We start from the raw sequence: 18,364 nt of genomic DNA, 5'->3' as shown, positions 1-18,364 counted from the left end.
GTTGGTGGCATAGTACACGTCATGCCTTGCTTTGTATGGTGTGGTGCAGACGTGGGGATGTGCCCCGCGTCCCATCCGTCGTACGGTGGCGCCTGACGTGTACGAGAAGCCTGGGGCACTTTGCTGGGGAGAGGACGTCCGAGCCTGGGCTCGGGCGAGACAGAAGTCGTCCGAGGCTTGGCCTCGGGCAAGACAGAAGCGTTTCTAGGCTTGGCCTCGGGCAAGACGGAAGCATTCCGAGGCTTGGCCTCGGGCGAGACGGAGGCCGCCCTACTGCCGTTCGAGGCTTAGCCTGGTCTCGGGCGAGTCGTTGCCACTCCGTTTTTCGCCTGAGGTTTAGCTCAGTTTTATTGAGACACTTTTCTGGGGCCCATTTTCATTCTTCGCGGTGGTTTGGTGATTGGGGTTGTTATGATCTTAATTTGGGCACCATGGTTTATGGTACCCGACAAAAGTGCTATACTGTCCAAATTCTAAATTTGCGAGACGAATTTTTTGAGTCTAATTAGTCTATGGTTAGACATGTTGCTAAATACAAACAAGGTGCTACAGTGTCCAAATCTCAAAAAAAAAGTATCTAAAGAGGCCCTAAACAAGGCCTAACTGGTTTTATCAGATGTCTGAAGAAAAACGATTCAGAATCCTTCAGAATACACATTGGATGGACACAGCGCCAGGGTGTTTGTTTTTGAAGAATGAGCAATCTATCATCTATTTTCTCATTCCCTTTGATGCTGCATAAATTTTTGAAGAATGGGTACTTTTTTTTGTTTGAAAATGGGATAGAATGACGCATCATCATCTCATTCCTCGCCGTGAGTAACACCTCATCTAGGAACATGTTAGCAACCTTAGGTGTTTTATGCACTGTCACGTAGTAATTTCTTTCTTTATGACATGGACATAGGGTAGAAAGCTGAGAGAAAGTGAGAGTTGTTTCCAGAAGTAACCATCTCATAAGCTAAAAATCTTGAGTGCATAAAACAAAAGATGAAATGGAGTATATAATTTAACTCGTGCACCATTTGTACGAGTTGTGAAGGTCGTATCTTAAATCGTCTCAAGATTGTGAAGGAAATAAAACTTCCGATAAAATCTCAAACAAAAGATGAAATCAAAGGGAAGACAGAGAAAAACGCAGGTTTGGTCAATATAAAAAAAAAGGTACTGTGTAAAAAAATGTGTGACCATAGTACGGTGCGTAAATGCTATGACAACACAGTGCTGCTGTGTCTCTAAAGAAACTCGGTACAATGTTACGTTGCAGTGTGGGCAGATATGTGCAAGATGAACTGAAAAATTTCCTAAAGAAACAGCTGAGGTCCAGAGAATCCTTTCAACTCTTCGGCCAGTCCAAATGTTCAATCGGCTTCCCACTAACAAGCCATGCTCCTTCAGATAGTTCATCAAAAAGTTGGCTGTATCCCCACCCCGAGTAGCCTACGAAGAACCACAGGTCTTCGACAGATTGCTCGCCCAACTTGATCCGTGTGACTACCCGGCTTGTGGCAACTATGTTCCCGTAGTAAACGCCTGGTATTACTTGCATGTACCCCTCCCAGGCTACTCTTGACAAGCTCACAAGGTGATAACCTTGCACCACGACAGGGCCACCATAGAAAAGTGGGGCATGCTTAATACGCTCCATCGAGCTATCCAGATCCTTGAAGACACCCCAGCTTAATCGCTTGTTGATGATCAAGCCATGAAAACCTTCATGAGAACCAGATGACACGATGAGCACTTTGGCGTTATCAAATGGAACTGCAGCCCCAAGCTTCTCAGTGGCAGTAAGGATGGATCCTGTAACGACATCTGGATGACTTGATAACTCAGAACCAACATTGCCACTGCCTTTATCACTGACCTGAAACTGAATTGCCTGTGGTGCATCGTGCTGTGTTGTCATTCTCTTCTTCCACATAAACCCTGAGTAACAAGAAGAAAATAGGCTTCAGAACATGTATGTACCAACTAATACTGACAAGTGCACACAAAAAAATATGGTCAGGTATCTTCATTTAGGCATTGGTATGCATGTGACATTTTTTAAAACTATTGATTTTTCAAGTACTAGGAAACAATGTCAAGAATTCAGAAAACAAAATAAATAATTATGCACAAAACAAAATAAAACAAAATAAATGATGACGGACAATAACAAACCTTTAAGGGCAACTGTTTGGTTCAGTACTGGGAGTCGTACTGCTAATGTAATCAGGTTGCAGTGCAATCCGTCACAGTGTAAGGCAAAACGGAATTTGTTTGGTTTGATTACATTTCCTTAATCAGGTTTGGCTAGCAACAAAGGTAACAGGTTGGCTGGGAACAAACAGGCTATAATCAGATAACACTGGGAGGTGGCACATCCCATATACGATCCCTCTGTTACAGATTACTCCCTCCGTCCCTATTTAAGTGTCACCATGGGAATCGTGCCAGTCAAACTTTTTGGACTTTGACTAAGTTTGTAGAAAATATTAGCAACATTTGTATCTATGAATAAATTTATTATGAAAATAGATTCAACGATCTATCTAAGACACTAATTATGTACTATAAATATTAATATTTTATTTTATATATTTAGTCAAAATTAAGTACATTTGACTTCTCGAGAAGTGAGAACGACAGATAAAAAGGGATAGAGGGAGTATATACTAGGCCCAACCAAACGTGAAGTAAATGTGATCTCTTAGAGCTGTGAATCGATGACGGGGCACATATGCTGAACCGAACAGCACAAATCCTCGTTAGTGTGGTCGCACCTCAGGTTTCGGGAACTTCTAGATTAAGGTAATCCACAGCCAAGCAGGTCTCAGTCTAGATAAGAATGGTAAACTAGGCTGGTATGCCGGACAGGAGAACAGCACACGGGCAAGGTTGCATGAGAAGATTAACACAACTTCGAAGAAACAAAAGTGTTGTAAAGTGTAAGCTAATACACATTACAGAATTATAAGCAAATCCAAATATTTTAAGTGGAACAAATGCAGTCACAAGATATTTGCCCACTAACCTTTATATTCCAATAGATGGCGAGAATTGCTCACGTGAGACTCCAAAAATTCGATTAAATGAGGCACTGACATTCCCCCTTCATATGCTATTGCACTTTTGTTCTCCGCAGGGAAAAGTAACAATGTCGGATAAAGTTCTTCCTGTGTAGATGAAAGTGCAATACAGTAGTAGTATTAAGTGCATCAGTACCAAAACATTCAGGCAACTAAGGAGGCTATGTTGTTGTTATTGTTGGTTAAGGAGAGGCTTAAGAACAAACATTCCTTATACCTGAGCAACATCAAAAGGAATTTAAAAGACCTATGAACTTGACAAAACTGGTCGTTGGATTTCATATGACAAATCATAAAGTCCCCAGTTACTTCTTCTTTTTTGGGGGGTGGGGGGGGGTCCCAATTCATGTGTTTCAAACAAGATCTGAAATGATTGTTTGGGCATAGCTTTGCATAATTGCATTCAATAGTTTGAACTTTCTGGAAGGAACACACTACAGCATTATGTCAGTACGGTTAGTTGGGGGCCAAAGGGGGCGGCCCTGCCCTCCCTGTTCTTTGAAATCCCAGAAGGAATAACTCTGAACCAGTTGGCGTTCAACCGCTAGGAAACTGCTAGATTAACACTCTCTGGTAAAAAGTTCCCAAGTATTCAATTAGATTTGCCCTATATAAGCTTTTGTCCAAACTCCATCATTTGAACATCACTGGCTGAATTGAAGACATTATAGTTGTTTCCACAGGTCAAATGGTAAAGTCTTCTGCAGGTACCTATCTAGATAAACAGCTACGTCTTGCCTTACTGTTGCTCATACGAGTACCTTTTGACACAAGTTATTACAAGAGACCCCTTTATATCTTATGCCGCTTATATTCCATGCATGGGGATGCTACTACTCTGGCTTATCAACAAAGATTTTGAGTTTCCCAAGCGCAATGTTCGCCTAATTCTCTAGGCCACTGGCTACTAATCTGACCCAGTTCATGTTAGAGAATGAGATCCAAATATAAAAAGTTCCTAATTGAATATAGCTACAGAATTTGTTCTGTTACAAGAGGGAGCAAACTTCAATAGATGGGAATATAGAATTAAAAAATAAATACTACCATGCCTGCAGATTTTAGTAAATGGTGGCATTCATTTGAGGTGCAGTCTATCATGTAAATCGCAGGAAAGCCCTTCATCACATATTCTTCAGTTTTCTCTGCAACCAAAAGGATGATTCTTTAATACACAATGAATGATTGATATTTGATGTGCAAGGAACACAGGGATCATGCTTAGCTAATGTTCTGAACTTTAAATAAAATATGACAGTAGACAGGTTCTGTTGGCTTTATGATGCAATGATGCGACATGTATATGTTTGGATGGCCCTGTAATGTTGCAACATGCAAAAAAAACTATGGGCCTGTTTAGTTCCTCATTTGGGCCAAAAAATTTTGAGTTTTGGCCCACCATTCTGCAGAATGGAACTAAACACCATCCAAAAATTTTGGCATTCTGAACTTTGGCCTCAAGAGCCCAAAAGAGCAGCTTCATGTATGGAAAATTTTGGCATTTTGGATGGACCTAAACACACCCATGAAAATTTTGGTATTTTGCATTTCATCATTCCAAAGTACTTGGTATTTTTGTATTTTGCATTCCATGGGGAACTAAATGCACCCTATATCTCTTTACATTTTTCAGTCTCAGAATTGGAACATTAATAGATGGGGCCAGTGTCCAACTGCTATGGCCACACATGACTAAGGTTCAACTTCTGTCACCAAAAACTTTGAAAATGAATTTCCACATATTTCTTGCATTTCATTCATGAACCATCGGATCACTCATGGCATCTGGAAAATCTCAATCAAGGTTACGTTTAATGATGACCCTGAATTCCAGCTAAAAAGAACAAATCAGCAGGAAAAGTTCACTGATTTGATTTCTAATGTGAACAGTCAGCTAACAGTATTAAGTAATTTAGGTACTACCTTCACTGTGGACATCTTGAGCATTTGCGGATACAGAATCTGAATAGCTCGAAAAGCTCTTAAATGATCGGTGTAACTCACGGACCACCAGCTCAGCTCGCTGACAAAACCCACACCAAGAGTTGCTGAAAAGCACCATTACATCCTTGTTCCAACCAGATGCAATACTTTCAGTGTTTGAAAATGATGCTTCATTTTTTGAATCACAACCTCTGGGTCCAAAGACTAACAGACAAAAACTAATTGCTGTCAACTGAGGGATCGAATTTGCCTCATGGAAATCATGATTAACAAAAGGTGGTCTTGGAAGCTCCTTCGAACTTATAGCTGATGAGGTAACACGGTAATATGAAGGAAGACTTTGATTCATAAAACTGTCAAAATAATTTTGTAAAGAAGCATAGCTGTACTCGCTTTCCTCGGGAAATACATAATGTTTTTGTTGAACTGGATCAATTATTACCAGGGACGGAATTCTTGATCCACCAGTTAAAGTTCTCAGGAGTCTGTAATCACCATCAGAGAAGTAGAAAGCACCAGCAAAACAGTCATCAGATATACTTGAAGTTACCTGATCAGTAAAGTCTGTGTCATTTCTTACAGGAACACGGGAAGAGCTACATGTTGCATGATGGGGACATCTTGTATCACTTTCTTCTGATCCTTCAGATAGATCGAATGTGTTTTCATAAACAGCATCTTCCGTTTTACTGATTTTTTTACTCAGGACTGGAGATACATCAACTTGCTCGTTTGATGATACTGATTCCTCTTGGTCAGCGTACAAGTTTCTTTCATCATGTTCCAAAATTTGAAAAGCTTCTGTAACTGTTTTGTCCACTATGTGTTTATGCAACATACCTCCAACTTCACTACTACCATCTGCATTATTGGAGACATCTTCCATAAGATCAACACTCATATCTGAAGCTTCAATTTTGCTTTGGTCCTCCATTTCTGTATTATTAGATTCACGAGCACTATCATGTTCATCAGGGTAAGTTGCCGGAGATTTCTCAAGTATACTTGGTGCCTGTCCATCATCAATAAATTCAGTCTCTTTTGCTGTGGTTTCATCGACAGAAACTTCAGTAATATCATCATTGGAATTATCTGTAGTAGCAGATGCATCGTCAGTTCTTTTGTATTCACCCTCTTCGACTGATAGAGACTTGACCACTTCGATTTCAGAATCATCTGACAACGTCTTTAGGCCAACATCTCGTGAAACTAAACTTATCCTTGTTTTCTTTGACCTATGCCCTGGTCTTGCTTTGTGTAGCAACTTAGTCAGAACATCATATAAAGGATTAGCACCACTACCTTGGCTAGAACTTCTGTAAGAAATACTATCTCCATCATTAACCACCATAACTGACATTTTGTCCCCAAGTGCCATAAGCTTAGAGGCCCAAGCACTCAACCTTGCTGTTTGAGAATAGGCATCTGAGATACCTGTATTCCTCAAAGAAGGGACAGCTTTCGAGCGTGTTTTGGAGGTACTGCTACTTAGAACCCCATTACTGACATGAAATGGATAATTATTTTGCACATACTGCCTTAGTAACTTGATGACTGATTTGCTTTCATCTCTGACTTTTGAAGAGTGGGATAATCTATCAACAAATAGAATTACAGAGGGCCTGTTTGTGGGGAAGATAGCCTCTCTACCACTTTCATCAGCACTAACCTACGCATATAACATTGAAACCCAAAAGTCATGGGCTGATGCATGTAAGAATTAAAAGACTACAATAGGCCACATGAAACAAAATGGCGTACCATAATACAAATATTCATCCAAGAAAATTCCTTTGCCCAATAAAACAAGATATTAAGTCATCAAAGATCAACAAATCACAAACTCAGTAAAGTATCAAGTGTAAAGTATGTAGTACGTACTATATATTCTCTTCACCTAAAAGCCACAGTTTAGGAGAGTTTTCGAGAAAGAAGTATAGATTTTGCAAATATTTGTCGAAAGTTAAAATAACACAAAGTGTCAAGCTTAAACAATAAATAAGAAAGTAATTGTCTGCACAGTTGTTGATAGGCAAAGGAACTGTAAGTGTAAGCAGTATAACAAAAGGGATATTGGCACTGCACTTTATTCTTCTAATATTTATTCTAGAATACTTATAGAATACAGAGACATTAACGATGGATGGAAATAAATGGTAATTTCATACTACTGAATAGCATTTAATGTGTATTTGATTCTATTTTAGAGGTGTGCCAAACCATTATTCACTTACCTCCTTAATGCCGAGAATATGGTGGGATTGCACTAGACTTCTCAGATCATCGCCATCTTTCACAATAACTGAACAAGTTTTGCATCCCATATGATGAGTGGTGACGAACCATGTCTCCTGGTTGCCTTCATTAACAACATCCAGTGAAGGCAACAATGATCTTTCGGTTATAAGACCAAATTTAGCTATTTCTGGGGGGAGCAAATATTCTCTTGCTATAGAAGTAAGCTTTGCATAGAAACTTTCAAATTGATGGAACTTTTGCATTGTACACTTTCTATATCCATCATTTGTGTTTCCAATTTGTTCAGAGACACTTTCATTTGCCAAGGCAAAACCACCTTTCCAAGGAGAACCAGTAAGCTGACCCCCAACTCCAAAGGTTTGTTCTTCATTCTCTATAACCTGTTTGTCATCTCAAATAAGTATATTTTCGGGGATTGTTCGTCTGATATTTGCTGAATCTTCATAGTTCAGATAGTTCTTCTCAAAGAAACATAGCAGTAGCTAATTAATCAGATATAAATGCAACCTTCTTCACTACACTTACAAGCTCTAGTGGCCCATCTGATTCTCTGGTCATTGTCTTCCCAGAAATGTCAACTGTAGCACATCAAAGATATAGAATCTAATATCAGAAGATGAAAAACACCATCATTAATTAAAAAGGTTTGTGTAAGATGTATCAGGGAGCCAGTAGTGCATGAAATAGACAAAGACTAGAGGAAATTAAATTGAAAAGGGTAAACCAAAAGGCATACTATATCCTGGCAATTGGGGTTGTTTTGTTTTCTCATGAAGTTATCTTTCTTTTTTCCTAATTCTGAATCTAAAACAAATAGCCTGCACAATCAAGAAAGCATCCAACTGAGAATAGATGGCTAAGAAATAATATGCCTCTAGAAAATTTATACTCTATTTGGTGATAAATTTTCAAAAAGAAGCTCTCACCGGGACACCTTGCTTGTTCCTTGGAATATGCATGGCATCAATGATGCCTCATCAACTCAACAAAGTGTCATGCTGCCTTGACGCCTCAGCAAGGGAACACAGTGGATCAACGACTGATCGAGATTTTCACTACAGAGTCACACTCAGTGACAGAGCAAGGGTTGGTCCATGTGGACCACAGACCACCCTAGAATTTCGGGCAAGAGTATTATAGATTTATAGGTATTTATGCAGTAAGCAACTTTAAGTAAACTTCAGAGTTTAGTGCTCGTTTTAAAAATGTTTTAAGACCTTTTAATGTTTTTTTCTTATATTTTAGTAAATTATATATTTGTACGATAACATGTTACATTTATATTGTTAACATAACAAAAGTTTTATATTAAATTGGACCACCGTAGATTAAAATCCTAGCTATGCCACTGGTCACACTAGAGCCTTGTGGAGTTGCTGTTGTAGGCAGCAGCTTGGCTTGCGTAACAGCTCGTGAGTGTAGCGACAGAAGAGAAGACAGCAAGGCAAGCAGCATATGCATGTTGGTGAAGAAGCAAAAAGGCCAGGATGAGGAGATCCATGTGGCCAGACTGGCATTTGGCAACTGGTGCTTGCAAATATTATGTTGTGAAAGAGGGGATAACAGCTAGTGTTGGATGCACTGAGCACTGACGGCTTGCGTTGCACAAGCATAGGAAATGCATCTGTTCATGGGAGTTCAATGGCTATGGGTTGCTAGAAGTACCTGGTCCTCACAAAAGTACAAGGATCAGGGAGGGGGGAGCCCAGGTTGCCAGGTTGGCTGACAGTTACTGGAGTGCCAATATTACTTTTGAAAGCTCATAGCTATCAGGCTAAATATTAAGGTTTCAACAAAGTGCAATCTCTCTCTCTCCCTCTGAAGAAACGAAAAAATAATGCTTCAAAAGCTGAATAAAATATGGAAGGAAGTCGTAGAGTAGACAAACCATTTTCTGTGTGGTTATTTGATGAAGCTGCCTCATAACTTTGGTTGCTCCCGCCATGAGCCAATCTGGTGAACCATCCACAGGATTCATAAAGGATTACAGCTTTATCGGTAGATTCAATGAAAGTCTCCACATCTTCTTGTGTATGCAAAACCTCAAAAGGGGCCTCCTCATGCTTAAGTGACATGATATAGCGCACTGCAGACAGTATATCATGTGCACGAAGCTTCCCTTGATATTTGAATTGCATGGAACGTTGGTAGTATACCACCTTTATTCCTTCAGCAGCACCAATAGCATCTGTCAGCAACTTTTCGGAATTCCTGTATACAACCATCAGCTTAAGGCGACCAAGCTCCTCATTGGAACCAACCAAACGTTCTATGTCAGCCATCAGTGATCTGGACTCACCATACCCTGCAGATTGACATCAGTAACAATAACAGTTAAGTTATGGCATGTTGTGCCCACATGTTCTATGATGGAGCATCAGAGCACATTATAAGGCAAATACACCAGATATATGCAACAAATGCCAGATTTTGGAAGATTTTGATTCGCAGTCATGCAAACATTGAACATAGCTTAATTACACAGCTCCAATGCAAAAGGGGACAGACCAGCTACATATAGGGTAATTCAGTTGTAAAAAGCATCTGGGTCACTGCGAATTGCCACGTTTTGCATTGTCATTTCCGATAGCCCGTGGTAATCTTATCGATACGATAAGTTGTACTATACAGATTACTGGAAGACAATAATAAGGCCTTGTTTGGATACTCTCGAATTCACCTCAATCCACATGATGTGTCTAGGTGGACTGGGGTGTAAATTAATTTAAATTTTACCGCAATCCATCCCAACACGTGTGGATTGAGGGTATCAACAAGGCCTAAGCGACTAGGGAACTCGTCAGAAAACAGATGCGGGCACGGACAGGAGGGCTCACAGGGCATTGTGGCGAGGAGGAGGACGTGGGGGTGGAGCCGGATCTGGGACGAGAAGTTGGCCCTGGTCAGGACCTGCCACTCCAGACGGCCGGCACCGGAGCTCGCCACCGCCGGCGACTGTAGCGCACTGGCAAGGATGAGGAGGATAGCGCATGGCCATGCGGCAGTCAGGAAGGGGCGCATGGCGGCGGCCGGGGTTTAGCGGCAACACCGGCGACTTCGCGCGAGGACTCGAGTTCAGCCGTGCGGTGACCCGTCGGATTTGGAGAGGGTGGTGACGTGGTGTAACTGGTGTACTGTTTGTGCAAGCCGGGGCCCGGGGAGGCGGGGACAGTGTGTTTTGCTTATGGTTGTAAATGTTTTTTCCCTCTTTTCAAGGTAAATAAAAGATATTTTATTACTCCATGTTCTAATTTATATGTTGTTATAAGACTTTGTGTGTGTGTATAAATAACTTTTACTATATATTTAGACATGTCAAAATCTATATACTTATAAAACCTAAAACAACCAATAATTTAGGACAAAATGTGGTATGAGTTACAAAGTATAATCAAAGTACAAAGATGAGGTGAAAGTGAAACATTTCCCTATTGAAAGGTTTGAAGTGCCGGTTGCACAATAAAAAGACAAGAGCGTGTAATTGCTTCTTGTGAATAAAGCATATTAAAAGGACAAGATTGTGTAATTGTTCACATAAATAAAGCACGTTACAAGAATAAGAGTGTGTATTAGCTTCACATGAATAGAGACAATAGCTTGTAATGTTTGCTTGCCTAGTCTGCTCCGCGAGTTTTATCAACAACTTTATTTGTTTCATTTTTAACCTTGACTTGATGATTAAATGCTACATTCTTTGAGTGATTTGTTGACAGTTCATCAAGGACCGGTCCTAGAAACTAAGGCCTTGTTTAGTTCCCAAAAAAAATTATAAAATTTTTCAGATTCTCCGCATATCGAATCTTTAGACGCATGCATGGAGTATTAAATATACACGAAAATAAAAACTAATTGCACAGTTTGGTCAAAATTGATGAGACGAATCTTTTGAGTCTAGTTAGTCCATAATTGGACAATATTTGTCAAATACAAACGAAAGTACTACAGTGTCGATTTCACAAAACTTTTTGGAACTAAACAAGGCCTAAGTGCATAGAATATCTTTGGACAGTGCTAACCACCATCTCATTGTCAGTGTGAAAGTTGACCATAGTAAGTTTAGCGCAACGGCTAGAGTAGTCGCTGGTAGCACTGCATATGCTTCCACCTTCCAAGAGTTTCATGTAATATGGAATGGCAATCTAAAAAAATGTTGTGCAGAGGCTATGTGTAGGAGTAGCAAGCATGGAGACATCTGATTCAAAGGGTCTGATTAGTAGGCGCTATACACACAAAACATTGCAAAAGGACTCTTGGGCCATCATTTACCAGCAGATTTATACCTTTTGTGAAGGTTGGTGGAGGTTCAGATGTTGTTGAGAATGAGTGGAAATCATATATTCATCCACTGCCAATCTATAAGAGATATCCATGTCTTTCGTTTCATGGATTACTCTTGTAAGGGATTGATGAATATTGTCGAATATGTAATCACTAGCAAATATGCTCGTGCGTTGCAACGGAAGAAAAACATCAAATAATCATAAAAAGTGATGACATAATGTTACATATCTATTTATATTTATCTTTTTTATAAAAATGTAAGTCCATAATTTATTTTATTGATAACCATGACATCTATGGTATGAGATAGTTAATATTTACAATATTATGTAGTTTGAAGACATATTTATTTAATAGTAAAAATAGTATTATATTAAAACATGAGAAGTTTGTTGCTAGCTTTATTTTTTTATTTAGATTAGGATTCCTATAAAATATGATATATCAGTTAAATATATGTAGATTATAAACACATGGGCTTATGAAGTGTCATATGATATAACAACACATCGTGCAAAGGTAGTGGAAGCATTTTTTTTTATATTTTTACATACTTAAATTGATGCTAAACTATTTAGCAAGCATAAATTTAGGTAAATTAGTAAATCAGTGAGATATGCAGGAATGGTGCGTAAATCAGTGAGATATGCAGGAATGGTGCTAAAACTTTTACCACAAATCAAGCGTCACATTAAATAGGCTACCATAAAATTTTTATAATAATTGGAGCAAGATAACTACAATTTTAATTTTACACTAAAAAGCATAGGCAAGCATCTTCAGTAAAAAAATATACTAAAATTTGTGATATTTTTTCTTTACTACATGGATCTGCATATGTGGAACTGAACAAATTTTGTTTTGTAATTTTTGGATTTTTCTATGAATTTCTACGCATTTATTAATTTTCAGTCGATATAAAGAATAAAAGAAAAGTAAATTAATAGGACAAACACTTTGCACCTATTTTTTTTTAATGTATGGATCAACATATGTAGAGCTGAATAAAATTTGTTTTGTAATTTTTAGATTTTCTATGAATACTATGTATTTATTAATTTTCAGCTAAATTAAAGAATAAAAGAAAAGAAAATTAATAGAATATAGGAGATTTTGCATTGGGAACCCTGAAAAAAATTTATTTTCTTTTTACTTTTCTACGAGCGGACGGTATAGAAAAGGTAAAGAAAATTTTGCATTGGGAACCCTGGAAAATATTCTATTTTCTTTTTTTCTCCTCCAAGCTTTAAACGGACCCAGAGACCGATTCCAATTACTATGTATTTATTAATTTTCAGCTAAATTAAAGAATAAAAGAAAAGAAAATTAATAGAATATAGAAGATTTTGCATTGAGAACCCTGAAAAAAAATTATTTTCTTTTTACTTTTCTACGAGCGGACGGTATAGAAAAGGTAAAGAAAATTTTGCATTAGGAACCCTGGAAAATATTCTATTTTCTTTTTTTCTCCTCCAAGCTTTAAACGGACCCAGAGACCGATTCCAGCAGGACACAGACCGATTCCAGCCGGACACAGACCGATTCTGGGCTGGTATAGGGGGCAGAAGAAAATTTTGGCAGACTGAAATTTTTATAATTTATTAGTAGGTATAGATTTTATGATTTTCATAAATACCACGTTGTAGAAAAATCAAGCATGTAGCGCATGTGATGGCTCTTAATGCAAATTGAAGAGATATATGAAGATGAAGCCCATGTGTACAATCTTATACAATTGAAGCCGTATTTCGTAACCCTATGTTATGGATTCTTTTAAGGTCAAAGAATATAAAACCACTCTGTAGAGCACCACCTAATCTGCCAACACTCATATATTTTTTACCGTGAACAAGAGTTTTGCCAACACTCATAAATTTTTGTAGTTTTCTTTAATGTTTATAGATCCAATAAATAATCCATTATCCTTTTTATTAAAAATATTAATGATATATATGAGTTGAGATACAAGAATCAATTAATGTTCATATTGTATTTGATATATAAGAATTCAATTAATATTTCTATTATAACTAAAATAGTTTTTGTAAATTTTGCTAGTGTGTCAACTGTTAAATGATTATGTATGATGCTGTGAAATGTAGAACTGCCTCATGCGTTTTTTCTTTTTTTTCAGCGGAACATACCTTGACTAGACTTATTTATTTATTTATGATGAACTGATCATGGAGCCCGAAAAAATCTTGAACCGATTTAACACATTGGTGTGTTGGGTCAGTTTTGGACTATGTTTTTTTTTATCCATGGCCCGAACCCAACAAAAAACACTAGCCCAAAGTGTAATAAAATTCTAAAAATAAATACTGACTCATCACCGCTAATGTGTCACGTTAGATTTATACTAAGATTTTGATCCAATTATTTTTTTCTACTCGAATCAAATTTGACCAACCCATAATCAATGATCTTTTGATCACCGAACTAAAGTTTAGTCCATCATCAGATAGTAGATCTTGTTAAATTTTGGCCAACTAAAATTATTTTAGCTACTCTTGGGTGACTAGTAAGACTAAACTATTTTAGCTCTTTAGAGCAACTCCAAAAGCTTGGCTAAAATTAGTAGCTAAATTTTATTGTTTAGCCATTTTGTAAAATAGAAAGTTCTTAAAAAAGAAAAAGTCTGCGACAGCATTGTTATTTTACAAAATCAGATAGCTATTATCAGTGTTTGGCTATATATGACCATCGAAAATCAAGGGATAGCCAACTTTCTATTTTACAAAACTAGATAGTACATCTGTTGGAGCCTGCTTTTTGCAATGCAAAATCTAAAATAGCCTCCACAATAAGAATAGTCAAGCTTTTGGAGTTGCTCTTAGTCAATGTGTTTGGAAGTTTAGCTACTAAGAGCAACTCCAACAGTTTTGCTATTCTTATTATGAAGGCTTTTTAGAACTTGTATAGCAGAAAAATAGGCTCCAACAGATATGCTATTTGGTTTTGTAAAATAGAAAGTTTACTATTCCTTGATTTTCGTTGGCCATATATAGCCAACCACTGACACTAGCTATCTGATAGCAAAGCTATTGTGGACCTCTTCTTTTTTAAGAAGTTTTCTATTTTACTAATTTTAGTCAAGCTCTTGGAGATGCTCTAAAGTGACTAAAGTTTAGCTGGCTAAAATTTAGTAAGGGGAACCAAAAAAATATAGACTAGTTTAAAAATTATTTATTTTCTAAATAAGTTATACTCATAATTAGCCTCTATTAGTTTTTTTTATTATACCATAGTTAGTTTATATTTAAATCTTCTCTATGGTATCCAAAACATTGAAATAAATAAAAAGTTTAGTTAGGGGACGTTTGATTAGGGTTGTTAAAGTTTAACAGGTACTGTAGCTTTTTTGTTTTATTTGGTAATTAGTGTCTGAACTAATTAGGCTCAAAAGATTCGCCTCGAAAATTACTCTATAGTCATATTTTTAGTTTTGTAAATAGTCTACATTTAATACTTCATGCATATATCTAAATATTCAATGTGACGAGCGGTAAAGTTTAGAAGTGTAACCAAACAAGCCCTAAGACTGTCTCCAATAGGAGACGTCTCCCACTACGCAAAATGCATGGTGCAGAGGGGGAAATCACCCTCCAATGGAGCACGCAAATGGAGTTGGCATTTTGCGTCGGAGCTGAGAGGGAACTCAAATTTGCGTCTTCTCTCTCCTCAACGCAAATCTTTGGAGCCTGGATACTGCACAGGTGGTTGGAGACGGCGTGGTCTGTGGATGCCACGCCAACGACAGGGGGCATTCGGGTGGGCGACGCCTCTTCCTCGTCGTCAGTGTCAGAATCTTGTGGAGGTGGTCGTTGTCGTGGGGGTCGACGTCGAGGTCGAAGGCGTCAGCGAGATCCGCGGTGCGCTCGTCGTCGACGGTGAAGTGGAGGGGTAGATGGAGAAGCGAATGGAGTCAGCACCCTGACCGCGCACAGTCAACGTCAGAAACGGATGTGACGATGAGGAGCGGGGACGAGCTCGTGGCCGTGGCCACTACGGCATGGAGGCACGCTCGGAAATCAGGGTTGATTAAAGACAGCTGCAATTTGCTCGCACCGCATGAATCGAAGCCTTGGTGTCCTCTTTTTGGTTCGACACCTGTCCCGTGCCTTCCTTTGTTTGGTGACGACCTACAAGGCCGCGGCCACAGGCCCGTATCTGCCTCGCACGCCCACCTCGCGAAAGGGTAAGGGGGAGGAACAGGACAGTGGCCTCTCCTCCCCAGCCGCTGCCACTGCATCTCCGTCCCTCACTCCCTCTCCTCCCTGTGAATCCTCCACACATCGTCGTCGCTCGAGTATGGAAGCCGATTGGCCTTTGCAGCATGGGGAAGCACGTAGGGGCGCATGAGATCCGGGGGCGCGTAGATCAGGAGGACCTCGTCGGCCCCCAAGGTGTTCATGGTTGGCAGCATAGGAGGTTCCTCCGCCGCCTCAATGCCGGCATGAACACCTTCGTTGCTCGGGCTTGGGAAGTCATGTGATCTCTGGGGCACGGGTGAGTGCGTGGACTCCCCGCCCTATGGCCACGCGTGCCTAACAGCTTGCCTCCTCCTCCACAAGCGCATCCAGAGATGCAGCTTGGGACAGTCTCTGTCCGGGCGATGGCCCTGATGTGCCTACATACGACATGTGCTCGATGAAATGTACACAAGGTATGCGTGCTTTCTTTTTTCCCCTTGGAGTTTTGCTTGCTGATTTAGTACAGTACTCATCTATACAATCTGATGCATTAGGCGTGCTACCTGAAGGAAAGAAGTAAATCGTTTCTTTTAGGTTGAGAGGTCATGTTAATTTCAGATCTTATAATTGGCTTAAATTGGAAAAGTGCAGTTGTCCAAGATTTTATTCAGTGGCTAATTTCCTCATATTTATATAATGGTTAGCCAACCCTGAACTGCAACTGAGACGATAGGAAATATATAAAGAGGGGTCAGTGTTTTTTTTTCCTTTTTCTTTGTGGATATTTGTATCTAAGCCTGCTCTTGGCACCATTCTCTTGCACAGATCGCTCCAGTCTAATCCATTTACCCATAGGCCTAAGCGAGTAGCATAGCACTAGATGCATGCACCATGCTGTGAAAGCAGTTTGGCTCATAAGATGGTGGACCTTAAGACTAAGGGTCTCTTTGTGTACCCACTAGCTTTTATAAGCATGGATGGTTAGTAACAACTTCAGCTTATAAGCTGCCTTATGTAATTCAGTCTCCCATCTTATATGATTCCATGAGCTGTCTTAGTGTCTTTGACCAGCTTATTTGGGCCTTGGTCTTCTACACATATAAGATGATTATATAATCTAGCAGGGAAAATAAACAGGATAAATATATGAAAATCTCTGAATAAAAATATGTATCGTTATTTGATCTTTTTTCTCACTAAATGTCAGAAGAAATTTTTGCTAAGAAGCTATGCCGTCAACTAAGAAAAAATGACCATATAGAAAGAGTTAATAAATGAGATCATACATTGCGCCATGGTCGATTTTCGTGAAATATTTTGTGAATAGCTATGTTTACTACCATTCGTGAACCAGCTGTATAGTGTTACTGCTTATGGTAATAAAGTAATTGTTCTGTAATTTGTGTTTATCGGTGATACAGGTTTTTGATTACAAGACTTTCCATTGCTTTCTCAAGCACATGCATTTGGATTTGTGGGTGATTGGCTCCAGTGGCGAAGCCAGAAACTTTCGGAAGCCCGAGCATTTTTTATTGTGCACAAATATTTATCTAAAAATATATAATATTTCTCTATAATATAAAGATAATTTTCCTTTAGGCTTTGTCGATGAGCCCGGCCGGCGACCCCGGGTCGCCGGGAGGTGGCTCCGCCAGTGATTGGCTCAATTGGCTATACATGTATGCCAGGTGAGGAGCTTCTCAACACTGCAAGAAAACGAGAACCTTATATATGTACTGCTGGGTTAAAGCACTTGACAACATATCCAACAACTTTATGTGTAAAGTTTGATCCAATAGCTTTATGTGTTAAGTTTGATTTCAGTAGCGCTTGTGTTGTTTTGCATGTTAAGGGCCTTCAGTGGCTTCCCAAATAATCACGTCTTATGTGTACCTTGGAAGTCTACTACAGAAATTGTTTTGTTCCAGTATGGTCATTTGTGCGCTACAAAAGTAGACACTTTAGTACTATTTGGTTGCAATTTTTGTGTTTTGTTTTATGGGGGATCTTCATGGTTGCTTCATTTCCTTCGGCGACTGCTGCATTTTATGTTATTGTACTAGATAGATAAAAAATAAATATCTCAATTCATGTATTATGTGGCAGTCCTTTCTACGAATATATTTCACTTCATACTTCAGGTTCAGATTTATTGGTGTTATCTTTTTTACATATACTGGCTTTTCAAAGATATTGATCTGAGGCTATGTTACAAGAAGGATCAGATTGGTCCATGCTATGCTTATTGTCTTAGCAATTTTGTCAGTCAGATTTGTATTTCTCTATTACATCATGACGGGGTTCAGATTTGTTTATCCATGTTAGCAGTTGTCCAAGTTTCTCTTGTTGGAGAAAAGAAACAATAACTTGTTTTTAGGGTTCAGATATAGTCAGAAACATTTATTTATGTGCTGATAAATTGATAGAATAATTTACTTGTATAAAAAATTGCCATAATTTCAGGGGTGATGTGGTTCAAGTGGACACATAGGTGACTGCTACTGACAAAAATGACGTTTGTGGAGACTTGCATGTTCCTGATTGCAGCTCTGCAATCTTGAGATAAAAAGGTGCATATAAATAATACTGGATGCCATTATTTATTAATTAGAA

At 38.8% G+C, this 18,364-nt stretch overlaps 1 protein-coding gene across 2 annotated transcripts; it reads right to left on the bottom strand.

The window, feature by feature from the left end:
* On the bottom strand, window positions 1,125–10,424 carry LOC8067396. 2 transcript variants are annotated; one of them, XM_002464420.2, is made up of 8 exons: window positions 10,115–10,424; window positions 9,166–9,582; window positions 7,803–7,855; window positions 7,253–7,657; window positions 4,998–6,687; window positions 4,122–4,219; window positions 3,020–3,161; window positions 1,125–1,929 (listed from the first exon to the last, which is right to left on the bottom strand). In XM_002464420.2, exons 1-8 carry the CDS (start codon window positions 10,296–10,298, stop codon window positions 1,337–1,339), a joined length of 3,582 nt encoding a protein of 1,193 aa, XP_002464465.1. In that variant the 5' UTR covers window positions 10,299–10,424; the 3' UTR covers window positions 1,125–1,336. The 2 variants fall into 2 exon arrangements, 1 of the variants encoding a protein (XP_002464465.1); XR_002447685.1 differs by having other exon boundaries at window positions 1,793–1,929; window positions 4,127–4,219.

This window comes from Sorghum bicolor, chromosome 1 (genome assembly GCF_000003195.3).
Source record: "Sorghum bicolor cultivar BTx623 chromosome 1, Sorghum_bicolor_NCBIv3, whole genome shotgun sequence".
NCBI lineage: Eukaryota > Viridiplantae > Streptophyta > Magnoliopsida > Poales > Poaceae > Sorghum > Sorghum bicolor.
Note: the sequence above shows the minus strand (reverse complement) of the source record. Positions and strands in the feature narration are given on the sequence as shown.

Bases quoted from the DNA above. Each gene is read 5' to 3' on its own strand.
- LOC8067396 (XM_002464420.2), bottom strand. From the start codon at position 10,298: ATGCGCCCCTTCCTGACTGCCGCATGGCCATGCGCTATCCTCCTCATC. The intron at 9,583-10,114 runs GTGAGCCCTCCT...GTCAATCTGCAG, and splicing joins CCTCCTCGCCACAATGCCCT to GGTATGGTGAGTCCAGATCA. The intron at 6,688-7,252 runs GTAAGTGAATAA...TTATATGCGTAG, and splicing joins ATATTCTCGGCATTAAGGAG to GTTAGTGCTGATGAAAGTGG.